We start from the raw sequence: 20,297 nt of genomic DNA on the forward strand, positions 1-20,297 counted from the left end.
CTTACCCGCTCCCTAACCATAAGGTCCCTATCCCACACTCACCTTACCCCGCTCCCTAACCCTAAGGTCTCTATCGCGCACTCACCTTACCCGCTCCTTAACCCTAAGGTCCATAACTATCACAAACTCACCTTAACCTGATCTGTTCACACACTTACCTTAACCCAGTACGTAACCTTCGCTCCACAATTTAGGAAATAGTGAAGCTGTAGAAATGGACCACCGAATACTTTCCCTAGGAAAGTATTCGATATTCTGCAGCTTTGCTATTTTCAGCGTTCGGTGTATAGGGTTCGATATTATAACATTCAAAGTTTTAAGTCTTCGATGTTATAATATAGACCCACATTTAAGTGGGGGAGGGTATCTTTCCATTCTCATGGGCAATACCATTGGGAACCCTTAAGGCTCTGCACTGGGTGTTCTTATTTTTAGACTGTTCTAAGACCTGAAAGCATTTTTGATTGTCTGATTGTCAGCATTCATGTAATGTCCTGCATTTCCTTTTACTGTGTTTGTTTTACGAAATGTTTACAGAAATATGAAGGTTGCAATATTATCCATAAAATATCATATGATTTGCTTGTAACTTGTCTTCAGTCATACAGATTAGATGTCGAGCATCTGTGGCAGTTTTTTTGTCAGACATTTTGCCCCTTTTCACCCATTTTTTTCTTAGGCACTTTGTAAACTTTCTTGTGGTACATTTCAGTCACATCTCATATTGTATGTTGTCTGCAGAATTATATTTAAAACATACGTTTGACTCTGTATATAGTAAATTACAAAATTTGGATTTGCATTAATAGCTCCATTATTTAGACAGCATTGTGATTAATGCCTTTGTTTATAACTTTTGAGTGAATCTACAATTGTCAAGTACAGAAAAAATGCTGGATGAGAATAGGGTTCACTTACTTATATAACTACTGCAGAAGGTATTGACTGTACTGCCATTGTAGAATAGTCTTATAAACTCTTCACGGGATACTTGAATGCCTTTTTACTCACTAAATACAACTCCTATATTCATAAATATATATACAGTCAGTGCAGAAGGGATACAAGTACTCCACACTCACTTAGTAAGATACTTCAGTAATGATATACTCCTGAATGTTCTCATAATCAGTGCAGAAGGTACTTGAATACTCACTGCCGACAATATCTAAATAAAGTTATACCCACTAAAAACACTCCTGAATATTTTCACAGTGCAAAATGCAGTTGAACACTGTCTTACACACAATAGCAAATATATGAGTACCCTCATTTCCTACTGAAAAGTATTTAAATAATTAATACTCTCACATTCACTTAGAAGCTATATGAATGCTCTCAAAGTGATTGCAAAAAGAATTTGGATATGATTAAAACCACTGAATTATCTTATACCCACTGTAACAATATTTGAACATTTTTACATACGTAATGTAATAAATGCTGACAACATTGCTGAAGTGTTTTAATATACTGGATTCTCACATATCCTCTACAGAAAGCAATTGGACAAAGTTATATGTACTACATATGGGGTTCCCTACACACTGACAGAGGACAGCTGGCAGTGCTATGAATAGCTGAGTGCTGCTGACCAGTGTAATTCAGTCACTGAATGACTAATTGGCAAACTAAATTGCGTGAATGAGAGGAGGATGTACTATAATGAATGAGGAGGTAGGAAGAGGATGATTTAACGAATGAGAGGAGGTGGAATAGAGAATAAGAGGGGAAAAATACTAAGAATAAAACTATTATATGGGATTTACTCACCAGGGATATTCTGGGACATGCATAAGCATAGAATGGCTGTGTAAGCTGCTGTAGGCATGCACCCCACAAATCCCTCTAGTGGTTCATTGGGTGCCATTACCACCATACTGTCACTGAAATTGTTTCACACTGTTGTCCACTTTATGTCTAATCTTAAAATAAAGTATATTTGTCAACTGGTCAGTTGCAATAATACTCTGTAAAATACACTAACTATCCTACTGCTGGCAAAGAGGATTCATTCTTGGAGCTGTGAAAAAGTGTCTTTCTGTAATGCAGGGTTCATTTCTCTTACCCTCTGTTTTCCTTCATGGCATACTTCTCAATATCCTTAGGCAAGAAATCCGAACATAATCTGAAGTTCAGAAAACAGTGATGAGCTAGCAGTGTAAATCACACTTCAAACATTAATAGAACAACAGTTTTTGCATCATCACACATTTTCTGAAAAAGCAGAAGTCTGAAAGGCTATTGTCTCACAGTAACTTGCTGTAATCCACAACATCACAACTGGATAAAAAATCATGACAAAAGTATAAGAGAACATCAGAGAAATTCTGCAAACATCTGGAAAATTCTAGATATAGTACAGTTATGCTCCTGTGTGACTGTGCACAATCATGGAAGGTACTGCATCGCTATAACTCACACAGTTCACATTAGTACATAATTAAATAAATATGTTAGCTACCTGACCTATACACCATGCCCTTGACTTTGCCCCTCTGTATCACCCATACATTTTTACTGCGTTGGGAATTCTTGACGTAGGTCAATAGGAGGTATGTGTAAGCCAAATGTAACTCCCCCTAATGCCAGCAGTAACTGTGTCTCAGGTGTGCTTTTCATGTGGCAGTCCTACACATATCAGCTGGTCATGACTATAACTTGCTACCTTGTGTAGGAGAATGGATTGTTTACTGCTTTGAGACTGGATGATGCAGGTTCAACCACCACTTCATGCTCAGTGCTTGTAGGGAGGAGCTGTGAGCCTTGCTGTACAAATCTGTTGAGCGCAAGTGATACGCCTTAAGAGAGCAAGACACCACCTCCCTCATTACAGCAATTTCAGGATCCTGCCTGTTGGAAAATGCAGGAATTGAACAGCAGTGTTCAGCATCTGCTTCATCAAGTGAGTGCATGCTGTTATGGTATAGTGGAAGCCTGCAGATGGCACATGAGTTGTGGCCTTTTGCTTTATTGATATTCTTAGCAATGCATTTCAATACTACAACAACCATGCATGGTGTTATTTTATAAACCGCTCTCACCTGTACAGTAAAACATGACAATGTACATTATTATGTCTAGTATGTCAACCTACAAAATAGATTGCAGCTTGAGTAATAATTTCTTTTGAATTCCCTGTTTATGTTCATATACTTTGTTATGAAAGCATTGCAATATTACAAGATATTAGGACCAATATTCTCTTATGTTGCTGTGCAGATTACTCAGAGATGTAGCTGAAAATTACACTGCATATTATTCAGAGGTGTACCTGAATGTTGCCATGTGTATTACTCAGAGGCGTAGCTGAATGTTACAGTGTATATTATTATTCAGAAGTGTAACTGAATGTTACTGTGTATATTATTCAGAGGTGTATCTGAACATTACAGTGTATATTATTCAGAGGTGTAGCTGAGTGTTACGGTGTATATTATTCAGAGGTGTAGGTGAATGTTACATTGTATATTATTCAGAGGTGTAGTTGACCATTACCACATATATTATTCAAAGGTGTAACTGAATGTTACAGTGTTATAATGTTATATAGTGTTATAATGTATATTATTCAGTAGTGTAGCTGAACATTGCCGTATAGCAGAATTTTACAGTGTGTATTATTCACAGGTGTAGCTGAATGTTACATGCATATTATTCAGATGTGTAACTGAATGTTACAGTGTATATTATTCAGAAGAACTGACTCCTATTGTGTTCCTCTTCTTTGCCATCAGATTTCCTTGCAAACGGTGCTCCTACTACAGCAGAAAACACGGTGAGTTCAAGAAAAGTGAGAGTGAAAAAGCATCATCAAATGTTATAATATTTCTAATTTTTTTCATTGGTTTTACTTAGAAAAGGCAGCTCAAGAAAGGGTTCTTTGGATATCACAGGCAGTGAAAAATTGACAGTGTAGATAAACTAAGCAGATGTTTGTTTCAACAAAATTGGTGGTTTCATACTACTAGATGGCTGGAACTTGTTGAATGAAATGATTTGCTTATAGAAGAGAGACAATATGAGAGGAAAGCTATAGTACAACAACCGTATTGTCTAGGTAGAATAAATATAGAGTACACTGAAAAGAAAAACAATCAGCACAAAAGTCACTGTATGCATTTTTGTACAAAAACGGGTTCCAGAGGTACATTAGTGCTCTCAGTACCTCACATCACAGTTTAGAACTAAAGCAGTGTTCTATGTAGCTCACATCATGGTTTAGAACTGAAGCAGTGTTCTATGTAGCTCACATGACAGTTTAGAACTGAAGCAGTGTTCTATGTAGCTCACATCACAGTTTAGAACTGAAGCAGTGCTCTCCGTAGCTCACATTATAGTTTAGAACTGAAGCAGTGTTCTAAAGTTACATGATATGAGAATCTGAATTAGCTTAAGTATTTGGTGGCAGAGTCTGAAATAGATGATGAATGATCTACATCAGCTAAGGCTAAGGACTGAGTCACTAAAATGCATAAATGAAAGCAGAACATAGAAGTGAAAATTGTGGTGCCTTCTATACCACAGCTCCTGTACTATTCACAAGCATTTTATATTCTACATGTGAAGACCTTTTTGTCACCCAAATGTGCATCTAGAACTATATCTTCTCAGTGCATTGTTGACATATTTCTGCTCCCTACAATGTTTCTCGTCTGCACCAGACTCAATGTGCATGCATCCATTAGAAAAAAAAAATGACTAAAAAATAAGCTAGCATTTGGAAGTGGTCAGTGTGTGGGGAGAGAACTTTATTACTTATATTTTTATTTATGTATTATATTTATTAATTTGCTAATCATATAAGCAAAGTGATCTCATGACCTTTGTCAGCTGCAACCCATGTCAGTAGGTGACAGAAAAATACAATATATATGGAACAGTTATAGTATCATCAAACAGCATGAGTCTGAGAAGCAGAAAGAGCCCACAGTACCTGGAGGAAGCAGTCATGGACAAGGAAGGAGAAGTAAACAAGTAAACTGCTCAAAGCCAATTAACCTGAACACAGTGCATTGAGCCATGGACCCTGGGGTTATGAGGCACCTATACTAACTTCTCTCTCATTGTGCCATCAACCATTCCAAGGTTCATCCATTCTGACTTGAGCATCATCATCATCATCTTCATTTCCTGTTTTTCCATTTTTTCACACAAGGTTGGGCTGCTGTGCCAACTGTTACCACTTCTCGAAATTCAGAGAAACTCTCTTACCTTCTGTGACAGTCATGCTTGACTGTTGCAAGTCTTTTCTCATGCAATTCATCTACCTCCTAGCTGAACATCCTCATCTCTTAACTTTTTTCTGTCGACCCCAAATCTGCTTTACCAAATCATCTTCTGCTTTCTTGCACATGTAACCGAACCACTGTAATCTGTTACCTGTGACATTCTCTGCAATTGGGGCTATTTTAGCTTTTAATGTGGTGTCCTCATTGCTTTGCCTGTTCCAGAATGTGCATCCTACTGTCCATCTCAGGTGCTTCTTCTCCCTGACCCCAACCTTCCACTGATGCTCTTCCTTCACTGCCCAGGTCTCTTTGCCAAACAGATGAAATGGTCACACCACTGTTTTGTACAGCCTGCTTTTCAGCTTCATTGGTATTTCTGAGTCACACACTTTCTGACATTTTGTGCCAGTTGGCTGCAGCCCCTCTGATTCTGGTTTTGACCTCCTCATTCAGACTTTCCTTCACCTCAACACACCTCCCAGATACTTGAAGCTATTAACCTGTTCCACTGTTTCCCCTTCTATCTCAGTTTTCAGCTTGTTCTGATTTTCCCCAGTTGTTGCCATAGCCACTGTCTTGGCTGCACTCAATTTTATTCCATGTGCCTTCCGTTTTGCATTCCAGTCTCTGTCATTTACTGAAGGTCCTGTTCAGGATCTGCTTGTAATATCACAACATCTGCATACAGAAGCATTGCTGGTGTGTCCCCTTTGACCAGTTTGCTAATGTACTCCATCACCAGTATAAACAACAGTGGACTTGGAGCTGCACCCTGATACACCCCCACCCCCACCACAAACCCCTCTGTGAGTTCAAGTACTGTTCATACTTATTTTATTTATTTTATTACTGTGGTGGTGGTGCTGCAGTAACGTTGTCACCTCACAGTAAGATGTTGTCCTGTTCGATTCTCAGCTAGAGTGTCTTCTGTGTGGAGACATGCATGAATGGGCGTACCTTCGTTGAAGGTTGTGCGTCAGGACTGGCAACTCGGCATGTAAAAATCTACTGCCAATCATTAGCGGACCGGAGTTCCGCTGTGGTGACCCCTAACCGGGAAAAGCTGAAAGACACAACAACATTTATTTTATTTATTTTACATTTGTTTACTGGGATAGTCCGACTGGATACATGTCCATTTTCAGCGGAGGCTTGGGGAGAAAAGCTCCACATAGACAAACTTACATAAATTACATAGAAGTTAGCAAGCAATTATAAAAACAAAGTGATTATATACAATGGGTTAGTAGTGTGCCCTAGTATGGACTCACAGTTCTCATGGACAGACAAGTAAAAGTAAGAGACATCAGATTGGAAGCAGAGCTTGGTGATGTAGTTACAAGTTATGATAATTGCAGAATATGCTTTTAGTTTATAACTTAATCAGGGTTGGTACATGGGCATAGCTAATTCACTTTGAGATACTATTTGAGGTTTTTTTAAAAGACTTTTGGAATATTGTAGGGTTATATAGTTTGGCAACGAATTCCAGGTTTTGTCAATGAAGTTGACAGATAATTGTGTCAGTGGGTCCTTGTACTTAGCCTGGGTTAATTCTATCAGTGTTTTGGGGACCTTGAACTATCACAGAACTGCTCAAATCAGTTTTCATGGGACTTGCCTCCAGTTTCTTTGTCCATATGTGTCTCATTGCAAATATCTGGCCAGATGCACAGCATCCTGAACTGAATGAGAACTGCTCGTCTCCCATCTAAGTTTCTACTACTCTTTATATTCGTTTATCAATCACCCTCTCCAGCATTTTCATCCAGTCCGACAGAGGTTTGATACCATGTACTGCCCACAGTTGTAAAAGTCCCCTTTGTTCTTGAACACTGGCACTAGGATGCTTATTCTTCAATCATCTGGGATAAGCCTCTCTCTCCTCCTACTGCTATGAGTACCCTCAGAAGTTAATTTTCCCCAAACAAAGCCAGATTCATGGTCATATCTGCTATGACTACATCCAAGCATACCACTTTCCCTGATTTCATTTTTCTTATTTATTTATTTTATTTATTTAACATTTGTTTACCAAGAAAGTCTGACTTGGAACAAAGCCAATTTTCAGCAAAGGCCTGTGGAGAAATGCTCCAGATGCATATCTTTGTAATGTGGGAGAAAACCATAGCACCCAGAGGAAACCCACATGAAAACATGGAGAACATGCACACTCCACACAAAAGGCACCCCAGCTGAGAAGTGAACCGAAGAACCTCTTGCTGTGAGGTGGCAACACAACCGTTGCATCACTGCACCATCCATAATGTCCTTAATGTACTTCATACTTCTTCTAGGGTAGGTTCTTCTTCCTGTTTCATCGCAGGCTGTGTTTGTCATAGTACAGCTTCTGTGGGGTTTCCTTCATTTAGAAACTTCTTGAAGTACTCCGCCCATCTGCTCTTGATGTTTTTAAACTGATGAGCAGATTTTTGCTGGCATCCCTTATGAATGCTGTCTGCTGACCATCTTCTTTATCTTTCTATCATCTTGCAAATTGCCAGAGTTTCTTTGTGCAATCAGCTGAGTCACTTTCCAAAAGCTGGAAGAGGTTTTCTGATGCCTCGTTCTTTGCCATTGTGACTGCTCTCTAAGCCATACCTCTCAAGTGTACCACTTCATGAGGAACGTTCCTCATTTTGAGTCTTAAAATATCCATGTTCCTCACTATTTCACATTGAAAGGTGCTGGTACACATTCACTGTCAAGAATGTTTAACTAATATCCATGGCATGTAATAATGAATCATATTAATTCATCAAAATAACATTTAATATGTATAAAGTAATCCATTTTAACCATTCTGTGGCCTTTCTAGTTGGTGCTGTCAGTAAGCTGTTAGTATATGTTCCATTGTTTCCCATTTGTTCTATGTTATGTGAGGTAGTGCTCTACATTTTGCAGATGGAAGGTTGAGGACTATGCTCCTATCCTGTTTGTTAGGCATGCTGCTATCCTGTTTATTAGGTAAGCAGTATTCCTTTCTAACCTGAACTGTCTTATCTATCTCCCACTTTTTTTGCACTCCTTCTTTCATTTGAAAACTTTCTGAACTTCCGCATTCCAACTCCAGCTTTCCATATGTACCTTATTTTCATACGTGGCTCAGCCACATATCTGTTATACTGTTTCCACAACCTATCATCTTTATATGTCCCAAAACTTTGGAAAATATCTCATATCATCCAATTCTACTGAATTGTTTATCAATGACCTACACCAAATAGTTCACAAGCTATACATGCATCAATATGCAGATGATTCCCACACTCATTTGCTCAGCCAACAGTACCTAATCTCTTCTCCCTTACACAACACATATTTAACATAGACTTTACAATAACACCTCACGACTAAACTATTAGGAATTACCATAGATAACAACCTTAACTTTGATGAACTCTTACCACAATATAGCATCAACCTGACAAAACACCTCTACTGAAAATGGACATGTATCCAGCTAGACTAGCCCGTCACTAGTCTTGTTCTTCAGCCACTCTTTATTTCGTTCAAATCACCGTCTTTTGAATGGTGAGTCACTCATTATACTTATTACTGCTACCTTCGCTGAAATTCAAAAATCAGCTCAAATGGCTCATGTTGCACATAAAATTGCTTAACCTTCCATTAAAAATGTTGTGTTAGCAAAGGCTTACAAGGAATAAGCCCAGACTATGGCTTTCTTCTACTGGGCTAAAATAGTCAGCTGCAAAAACCTGGACTCATGGCAAAACAAGACTGATCAAAAACTTACTTCTATGAAACACATCTGTTTCCGTGGTAGTACTCCCAAAACTCATACTACCATTAGCCTGCTACTCTCCATCACCACCCTCTCATTCAAAACTTCTCAGCACCATCTCAAACCCCTCACTACACACACAATGTATTAATCAAGTACCTTATTAATAATATACCCTAAACAATTCCTTAAAAAGCATGGTATCTAGACATATTTATTCAACAGTGTTACTCTCCAACCTGACGAAATAACAGTTACAGAAATCAGTGACGACAAGAATTTGTATCACACACACACACACACACACACACACACACATATATATATATATATATATATATTCACAAACTGCACGTCACCTGAGTCCATTTGGGTTCTGTCAGTGACAGCTGCTATGTCTGATAAATTGTAGAAGTTCCACTGCAACTGTCATTTGACGATCATGTCTTTATAACCATTGTCATCAGTTGTAACAGGTGACTGGTACCGAGTGGAAACAGTCACCAGTGAATCAGACTCAGACATTGCTCTAGAGTGAATCAGACACAGGCACTGCTCTGCAGTGACTCAGACTCAGACCCTGCTCTGCAGTGAATCATATTCAGAAACTGTTCTGCAGTGAGTCAGACTCGGACTCTGCCCTGCAGTGACTCAGACTCAGACACTGTCTTGCAGTGACTCAGACTCAGACACTGCTCTGCAGTGACTCAGACTCAGACACTTCTCTGCTGTGACTCAAACTCATAATCTGCTCTGCAGTGACTCAGACTCAGCCACTTTTCTGCTGTGACACAGACACCACTTTGCAGTGAGTCAGACTCAGACACTGCCAGACTCAGACACTGCCCTGCAGTGACTGAGACTCTAACACTGCCCTACAGTGAATCAGACTCGGCCACTGTTCTGCAGTGACTCAGACACTGCCCTGCAGTGACTCAGACTCAGCCACTTCTCTGCTGTGACACAGACATCGCTTTGCAGTGACTCAGACTCAGACACTGCCCTGCAGTGACTCAGACTCTAACACTGCCCTGCAGTGAATCAGACTCGGACACTGTTCTGCAGTGACTCAGACTCAGACACTGCCCTGCAGTGAATCAGATTCGGACACTGTTCTGCAGTGGCTGTTGAACATCCTATTATTGCTCCAGCACAAATAATTCTGATTGTGTACAAGAAGGCTTAAAGACATTCAAACACACTGGATAAAAATAAAGGAAGAACAGGGTCATGACTTAAAGATTAAAACAAAGTCATGTAAAATCACAACAGTATTATAACTGAAGCACTTACAAATCATTCTAATAAGCCCACTAAATTTATGTGTATTAATTTTGAAAAAGAAGCAAAGCACTACTCTTAGAAGCCGCATGATATTCTGTACAGAAGTAAACTTTCTTGTTGGACGGACAAAGAACAAGATCTCTTACTTCGTGGGCTTGAACAGCACAACAGTATTCCTTTTGTCTACTATAGCAGAAGTGTTTGCCCATCATTTGGTAACAATGCCCTTGGCCTTCACCTTTCCATACTTATAGCCCACCAGCCTCCCATTGCCAAGCAGATATACTGAAATAGAGTCCTACCATGCTTCTAATTCCAGAAAGTTAATATCTTACAAGTCATTATTCAGTAAAAAAATATCCATAATGAACTGCTGGGAGATGCTATCTGCCTCTTCTCAAGGTTCTTAAAAGCATGCAATACCTTTACTGCAGCCCCACTTATGCATAACTTTTTCCTTTCCTTTATATATGGCTATTTCCTTTCACTCGGGAAAACCGCCACAAACCTTTTTAAGTCAAAATATTTGAAAGCTGCTAAAAACAATTGTTTCATTAAGTATAATAAATCACATAACATTTAGGAGCTCATCCGTGGTGAAGACCAGAGTTTTAGGGCAAACATAGCCATTTACATAGGAACAAGTAACAGAGGTATATGGCTGTCAACCTCAGGAAAGGCTGGAATAAAATCAATCACAGACATTGCAGAGCTATTCAAATAAAAATTATCCAACCAGACCATCCAGTAATTCCATATCTGGGTGCAGAATTTGGTGTCTGAGTCAAAGTGAAAAAAAACACACAAACACCTCCTAGCAGGGATGCAAAAGAATCTGTTTTATAATGACTGCTATCTCTTCATACTCTTTTATAAAACACTGGGCATTAGACAAAACTAATATTCAAGTGTTACTGTATGTGGGTGATCCTGTCCTACCAATGTCAGACCACTTGTGCTACTTATTAGAAATTACACATAGTAATAGCCTAAACACACACAGTTTACAAATAAAAAAAAATATCAACTTTTACAAACCTGTGGCAATCCTCTTCTGTACGCATACTAGATTTAATTAACCCATTTGGTCAAAAATGCAAAATTTCTTCTGTTTCATCAGTAAAACCTGATGACTGTTTACTGTTAAATCACCAATGCAGCTTCAGCCAACACTCGGTCACTCCATAGGTTCTTATTAAGCTTATGGTCAAGGAGGTCACCAAGAACCTCAGTCACATGACCTGTTACTGAAGGAAGACTAACAGTGTCCTCCATTAAGCAGATTTTCTGCACGTATCTCAGGTGACAATTTGTAATCACCCATCTGGTTATCCAGGCTGGTTTTAAAGGTTACTAGGGAAGTAACTCTGCTTGATGTGTAAGAGTAGCCTATTACAGAAATAAAGAATGTGTTGGGTTGTGTACCTGGGATGCTATCTGGTGTTGTAGTTTTGTTGTTATGGTAGTTTAGCCTTCAGTCTCTAGTGCAGGTGTTTCCTTTAACACTGGTTATATGTAGGTTTGGGAGTTCAAATACAGAATCTTTCACAGCATGTAAAGCCAAACAGGGATCATTCATCGGGAGTCCAGATGACACCAAGTAGTGGGACAGGAGTCCAGATGACACCAAGTAGTGAGACAGGGCTTTTAGTGCTGCAGAGTAGCCAAGGGAACTGAGACCTGAGATATTTTGATGAGGAAATGTTGAGATCTCTTCAGTTAGCTTAGGTAGTTATAGAAGTACAGCAAGCTTGCCAGAATGAAGACAGAATGTCAGGTATACAAACCCAGCAAAAAGCTGGACATAGCCTCTACTCCTATGCCACTGCAAAACTATGAAATACCCTACCTCCAAATATCAGTGCCTTAGATTCTTTTAAGACTTACAAACTTACACTAAAAACACTTTCTCAGCACTCACATCTGCCCTTGTTCTTTAACTAAAGACTACCGTACTTAATCTCTCTCCCATGACTTCTTCTCTCCCTCCCCTCTTATATTTCCTCTACCCCCATCACAGACTCCCTTCCTATCCTATCACCTGAAATCTGTTTTTAATTCTCTCTAAACCCCCCCATTTCCAGCTTTTCTAAACTACTTCCATACATCTTCTTATCTTATCTATTATGTCTACCTCTTTTTAACAAATCTTTCACTATAATATTCTCATACACCACATTTAATATCTATCACATTATCTACCTACTGAATTCCTCTCCTTAATATTTTCCTATATCTTATAGAATATCTATTTATATTAATCTCCCTACTGTGACGTCAACTCTCTCGGTTATTCCTCACTTCTGCTATTATCTTTATACAATCATACTCCCTTCCCTAGGTCTTACCCTTACTGAACTCTTATCCTTATACATACACAAAGCAAAACTACTATATTTTATGTCTTTGCATAACCTAGTCTGCTCTGATGATACTGGACAACTCTAACTAGAATTTGCTCTGAACTGTTTATAATCTACTAAAACTGTAAGCTAGCCACATGATAAATTGTATAATGTCTAAGAATGTATATCTGCTTAGGTATAACTGTAAAAACTATTAATGTCTGTACTTTGTTCTAGAAATGTATGTATTGTTTAGTTATAACTGTAAAATATTTCATGTCTGTATCTATTTTAGAGTTTTTCTCCCTGGGTATCCACTGAAAATCCTAGCCTAGTCAGACATTCCCGGTCACCAAATGTTAATAAATAAATAAAAAGAAAGAAAAGACAAAACTGGGTTGCTATAAAGATGTTGCATTCTTTTAGGAACCTTGGGTAGAGGCTGTAATCTTCTAGCTGCCCATGACCAGTTATGCTCAAGAGAATATGCAGTTTTTTTTTAGTATATTTATGCAAGACAGAGAACGACTCTTCTTCATTCAAGAACAAAGGATTGCTAATCATAGCTGAAAAAGCCACAATGATTGCATTTCCTGAAATATATAAACAAAAGACTTTTGGATATCACAAATGTACCCAATTTGTTTCTACACTCAGAGCAGAACCCTCTAGTACCTATGTCCTCACCTCCTGTTCACCTTCCTTAATTCTTAGTACTTAAAGTACTTAAAACTAAGTACCTCAAATATGTAAAACGTAATTGCATGTAACTGTTAATCAAAAAACATAAGGCAAAATATTATCAGACAATTGCAAAAGCTTTGAAAATAAATTAACTTTGAGGGGCCTTCCAAATAAAGACCAAATCCAAAGCTTCCAGACAAAAAAGTACTGAATTCCATAGAACTAATGCCTGAAAAGCAAAAGCCCATTCTTCAGATTATCCAGTGTGGGTCTCAGGAAATGCTAACAGCTTGTTTCAGTCAAGCAAAGTTGGTGAACTGGTCAGTAGGTTAACAACAGCTCCTTTTAAAAAGGTATGAACTCAGTTGTGCAGTGCATAAAAAGTCATAATGAAAATTTTAAATACTAAATTCATTGCAATAGGCAGTACAGATCATACAGAAAAGATGCAATATGACAAAATCTAGTGGTAGCAATGGTAACTCTAGTTGAGTTTAACACTCAATGTGGGCAGCTGAAACTAGTATCATAAAATCCATAGTGAAGACAGTTGCACTGATCCAGGCTAAACAAGGAGAAAGTTACTGTCAGCTGCCTGTCGAGTGCCAGGATCTACCACATAACGCATGCACTCGGGTCACTCCACAACAAGTACAGATATGATACTGTCATTGTCCATGTTGGTGTGAATGACCTGAGATGTACCTCCCTGGACTACTTGAAAAGGGACATGGAAGAGCTGTCCGATCTTGTAGCCCAGGCAGGTATGACCCTAGCCCTGAGTAGCATCCTGCCATCATCCAGAATGATACCACAGTACAAGGACAAAATGATTGACTTCAACAATTGGCTAAGCTTCTGATGTCATTTTAAGGGGATCCAGTATCTGTCTGCCTGGGATGACATGATCGACAAACCATGATGCTTTGCCAGAGATGGCCTGCACCTGTCGCTCCTGGGATTCTAAGAGCTAAGGCTCTAGCCACCCCTATAGTGACTTTTTTAGGCAAGGTTCAAATGAGAAATTCACCACTGTAACAGGGTACAAGCAAGCAAAATCTGAGGGTATTGCTACTCAATGCTAGAAGTCTAAACCTCAAAATGCACTTACTCGAGGCACTCCTTAAAATGGAGAACATTGAAATCTGTGCAGTGACAGAGACCTGGTTCAAGGCTCCAGAGAGTACCCCTGCATTACCAGGCTATAATTCATACCACACCTTTCGGCCACCTAACCTGGACCAAAACACTAAAGGTGGAGGCGTTTCCATATTCATTAAGGATATCCACACCTCCAGGCTAGTTGCTCGGTATAATGCAGCCGAGAGTAGCCGACTCCAAATCCAGCTCCAGACAAGTGACAAGTGGAGTACCTCAGGGTTCAGTCCTGGGACCACTCTTGTTTGGCAGCTACTTCTCTGAAGTACAGGCCAACACTAAGGGACTCTGGATAACAAAGTTTGCAGATGACTGCAAACTGGGAGCCATTATTGAATCCCCAAATGATGTGGATACTCTACAAAAGGGCCTTACAGAAACAGATGCTTGGTGCCAGAGCCATGGGCTCAAGCTCAATGCCAAGAAATGTATAGTTATCCCCTTTGGGAAAAAAGCATGTATCCGTGAATTACATATAGGTGGCAGTACACTAAACACTGAAAGTTTGATAAGAGACTTAGGGACACAGGTGGACAGTGGTCTCACCTTCAATAACCACATCGCCACAACAGTCAGGAAATCCTTCTATGTGGCACACCTCATCACTAAGGGCTTTTCTTCCAGAAAAAAGGAGGTCATTGTCCCACTATGCTCATCTCTCATTAGACCCATTATAGAATACAATGCCCCATTTGGTATGTACCTCTCAAGACATCTGCAACAACTGGAAAGGCCACAGAAATACCTCACTAAAAGAATCACAGGCCTAAAGCAGATGCCCTACGCTGACCGTCTTAAAAAACTTCAGCTATACTCTGTGGCATATCGTCTACTCAGAGGCGATCTTTGCTTAACATACAAGGCCATGTCAAACCCAGAGCTGTTGGACATGCTACACTTAAAGAAATACCAATCCCTCAGAGCCACATGCTCCAGGGATCTAAACCTTGTCATCACAATAAACAAAACATGCTGGAGGGATAGGTTCCTGACCCAGAGACTCCCCAGACTCTGGAATAGATTGCCCATACATGTCAAGCAGAGTGCCTCTTTGGTCCTCCTCAAAAGGAAACATGACGATTGGATGGGAGAAAGGAAATTCACCCCAGGGATCACGTCAGCTGCCCTGCTAGACAAGGGTCCAGGGAAGTAAATAGTGTGGGAAGAAATAGCCAGGTAATTGTTATGGCTAGGCTTGTATAGGCCCTAGGGCTGATAGCCTAGTACCAACCTATGAACCTATGATTATCCAAGTGCAACTAACTCTGGGCAAGACCGCAATCCAAATTGTAGCTTGCTACAGATCCCCCACCATGCCCCATGATTCCCACTCCTCATTTCTTGATACACTGGCAAATATTAGGGTACAACCTAACACACTAATAATGGGCGATTTCAACTACCCCATCATTAACTGGTAAAATTACTCATGTACCAACTCTTGTGCTCAACAGTTTCTGAAATTCATAAATTCCAATGCTTTGGATCAACTTACCCCCACCCCCACCAGGGGCAGCAATATCCTAGACCTGGTCATTACTAACATGAGCAACCAGTGCTCCACACCAGAGGTGAATTCCTCATTGGTCAGATCCGACCACAAGCTAATCACCCTAGACATCCACATCCCACCCCCACCCCCCATTAGGGAAACCACCGTAAAAAATTTCTCCAAAGTCAACACGACACCCATGCTGATAGACAATAGAGGTATGACTGCTGAATCCTACACAAATGCACTTTATAAGCACTTACACGAGTGCATGGATCATGCAATCCCTAACAGAACCAAGATGCTATCCTCCAAAAAAAGGAAGCCAATCTGATGGTCCTCTGCCATAAACAAACTACAACAGAAGAAAGAAACTGTTGCAGAAACGAGTAAAATCCCATGATTGGAGGAACTCCCTGGTCAGCCTCAGTAAGAAGCTGAGAACACTCATAAAATCCTCCAAAGCTAGTTACGAAAACAAAATCACCATTGACTGTAAAGACAAACACAAATCATTCTCTAGCTATGTCAAGAATCTCAATGGCAACACTCAGATCTGCTCTGAGTTACAGCACAATGACACTAAATATATAGAATCAACTGATATTGCCAACATCCTGACAGATAGGTTCAGTGCTAACTTTACCCCCTCTCATCCCCAAAAGGCCCCATCTCTATACCGGAAGAATGCAAAGTTCCTGTAATCATGGCTGCACAGGTAAAAAACACACTCTCCAAACAACAAGAACACAGCATCCATGGGACCTGACAACATCCCAGGCTGCGTTCTATATGAACTATAGGATGAACTGGCACCCCACCTAAATACCATGTTAGATCATAGCCTCACTTCGGGCTATGTGCCCACTGAATGGTGCACAGTGACGGTTAACCCACTCCACAAAGGGGAAGCCACCATGGACCCCGGAAACTACTACCCCATTAGCCTGATGAGCCTGGTTTGCAAGGCTATGGAATGTATCATCATGGAACTTATAAACAATGACATTGGTAATCTCCAAACTCTGGACCCCACCCAGTTTGGTTTGTGAATGGCAGATCATGTATCCTAAACCTGATGGACTTCTTTGAAGTGGTCACCAAAGCTGTAGATGAGGATAAGGTGGTTCACACAGCCTATCTAGAGCTCGCCAAGGCTTTTGACACCATCCCCCATTCTGGAATTATAGATAAACTCACTAAACTGGGTATAAATCCCTGTCACAAGATGTGTTACCAACTGGCTGACTGACAGAACCCACACTGTGAAAGTAGCAGACTCCAAATCCAACTTCAGACCAGTGACAAGTGGAGTACCACAGGGTTCAGTTCTGGGTCCTCTCCTGTTTAGTATCTACTTCTCTGAAGTACAGGCTAACACAGATGGTCTTTGGCTAATGAAGTCTGCAGATGACTACAAACTAGAAGCCATAATCAAAACTCCAAAAGATGTGGACATCCTACAAAAGGGCCTTGATGAGACAGATGCCTGGTGTCAAAGCCATAGTCTCAAGCTCAATGCCAAAAAGTGCATTGTCATCCCTTTTGGTAAAAACTCTGTACCCATGAACTACCACAGTAGTCTACTTAACACCGAAAGTGTGATAAGAGATCTTGCGACACAGGTAGACAGTAGTCTCTCCTTTGATAATCACATCGCCACAGTAGTCAGGAAATCCTTTTACATGGCACACCTCATCACAAAAGGTTTCTCATCCAGGAAAAAAGAGGTCATTGTTCCCCTCTACTCATCACTCATTAGACCCATTATAGAATACAATGCTCCTTTTGGTATGTACCTCACAAGACATCTACAACAACTGGAAAGGCTGCAGAAATACCTCACAAACAGGATTACTGGCCTCAAACAGATGCCCTACACAGACCGTCTCAAAAAACTGTAGCTTTACTTCCTCGCATATCACCTACTCAGTGGTGATCTCTGCCTAACATACAAAGCTATGTCAAACCCAGAGCTTTTGGACATGCTCCAGTTAAAGAAATCCCAGTCCCTCAGAGCTACATGCTCTAGGGACCTAAACCTTGCCACCACAATAAACAGAACATGCCGGAGGGATAGATTCCTGTCCCAGAGACTTCCCATACTCTGGAACAAACTACCTATCTATATCAAACATAGCTCCTCATTAGCCCTCTTCAAGAAAAATCTTGATGACTGGATGGGAGATAGGAAATTCACCCCGGGGATCACTTCTGTGGCTCTGCTCGACAGTGGCACAGGAAAATAATTTTCTTGGGTGGCGAAAGCCAGGGTACCTTTTGGCTAGGCTTATATAGGCCCTAGGGCTAATAGCCTAGTACCTACCTATGCACCTATGAACCTATGAATCCCATAGCATAAGAAGATCACTGAAGATCCTGGTATTACCTCAATGCTGTACATTGCACATAACTCATACTGGAGAAGATCAGTGATGTCATTCGGTCACATGACTCCAGCTACATTAAAGTCATCTTCTACAGAAACTTCTCCACAAACCAGAAGTTCAAAATGGGTCTTAGGTCTTAACTGTTCCAAGTGACAGGGATATAGGCCAGTCTTTTTCAAGATGAGATTAACCAAGGCTCCATCTAAGTTTAAACATCTTCCATTTTATCTTGGAGATGCCCACAAAATGGAATTATTAGGTCTTGGCAACAGCTGTCACCTGGTTCTTAAGGGTCAGTGACCAATTGTGATACACCACAGACATCAAACCTAAACTAGAAACTCCAGTTTGTTTGCTTTAGATACTGTAGTAGAAAGAAGGACCAGAGTATTAGAAAAATAGAGTGTAGCATGTCCTATCATACCTTTATTCTTGGTTAGTTTTGTAGTTGGCTTAGTTCAGTCCAAGTAAGGGTGTTCTGTAGTCCATTTTCTAGGCAGAGAAGACAGATTGCTACTCCTTGCTGGAGAGGCATACCTGAGCATCATCAGCATTTTATACACTTGTTAACCAGGTAATCCTTTTGGACATGTGTCCTTTTCAGGGGTGTCCCCGGAGAACTGCCTGGTTAAGTGACTTTTTTAGAGCCAAACTTCAGGTAAATGAAGGTTGAAGAAATTGCCTGCTATACCTTTTGTTACAGAAAGCAACTTATTAACATTTTGAAGCTTGATCTTTTTTACTAATTACCAGACTTTCTTCACTATAATCTGTTCCATTACGGCAGCAAACTTTCCACATTCAGTCAGTAAAGCCAAAATTTAAATGACATAAGAAAATAAACAGGACTATAGCCTGGTTGTGCAAATTAAATATGAATTCCAGTTTTTCACCACCATAAATGATAACAGTAGACAAGAATGAAGCAGAAAGTGGCATCAACAACCATGAAAGTTATCTCTGAGGTCTTAAATTTCAGGCAATTAATAGTCATTCAATGATGGTTGTATTCCAAGTTTTCAAACAGACTGCTAACATTAGATACAGATTTGTGACTAAAAGGGGTAGAGCTGTGTGTCATCAGCATAAAAGTGACATTCTAGATCTTTCCTCAGATGATATCTTAAATGAAATATGTACACAGTAACAAATAATGGGCCGAGTTGACTTTGGGATTCAGGGGGATAAAGCTGTAACTGTAACCCAAGTGATCCAAGATCAACTAACAACTCATGCATTAGAGGAACTAATCAGGGTAGGTGGGAGTAAAGAGATGATTCTTCAGTAACTAATCCATCCTAGATGGAGGGGAGTCATTTGACCTACTGCAATGTCAGCCCCTGCTGGAGAGAGAAAAAGAGAGAGAGAGAGAGAGAGAGAGAGAGGGAGGTGCACAGCATGCAACAGATGGACCGAGGAAAATCCTTTGGCCTTACTAATTTTTGTCTGTATAGGAGCCTTTTTGGAGCATGTGCAGAAAGTGCATGCCCACAAAGGAAGGCCTTCATATCTGTGAACATACATATTAGCTGCTGGAGCAGGAGGAACTGGGTTCAGAAAATGGGGGTACCTCTCTTGGTTGCCTGAATGATGATTACACTGTGAATATCTCTGAGTGTAGTGATGGAAGAATGAATGAGCTGAGTTGAAAAGGTGGGTACATGGTTGACAAATAATACGGGTAGAAAAATTCTAAAATCCTATTTGGACAACACAAGAGACACAGAGAAAGAAGTAGCGGAGATAATTTCTGAGACAAATACTTTCTGTGCTCACCTGCAGTAGGTAGAAGGCAAACCGATTTGGAACCACACTGCTAAACCATAGTAATGCTGCAATTTGTTCAAGAGCATCCCATGTTCCTCTGTGTCAAATGCGGATGAGATATTCAACAACCTCAGGAGGGAATAATAACAGCACTGATCCCATAGCATAAGAAGCTCAGTGAAGATCCTGGTCTTACCTCAG

General features: G+C 40.1%; 1 protein-coding gene across 1 annotated transcript in view; it reads left to right on the forward strand.

Annotated features, from left to right (window-relative positions):
• Positions 1 to 20,297, forward strand: part of LOC122790392 (integumentary mucin C.1-like) — a 533,572-nt gene that overhangs the window by 308,543 nt on the left and 204,732 nt on the right. The window contains exon 7 of the mRNA XM_044057913.1: positions 3,738 to 3,778. Coding sequence (XP_043913848.1) covers positions 3,738 to 3,778 — 41 coding nt within the window. The remainder of the gene's footprint in view (positions 1 to 3,737; positions 3,779 to 20,297) is intronic.

Source organism: Protopterus annectens, chromosome 16.part0 (assembly GCF_019279795.1).
Source record: "Protopterus annectens isolate FY-2018-M chromosome 16.part0, PAN1.0, whole genome shotgun sequence".
In the NCBI taxonomy this organism is placed as follows: domain Eukaryota; kingdom Metazoa; phylum Chordata; order Ceratodontiformes; family Protopteridae; genus Protopterus; species Protopterus annectens.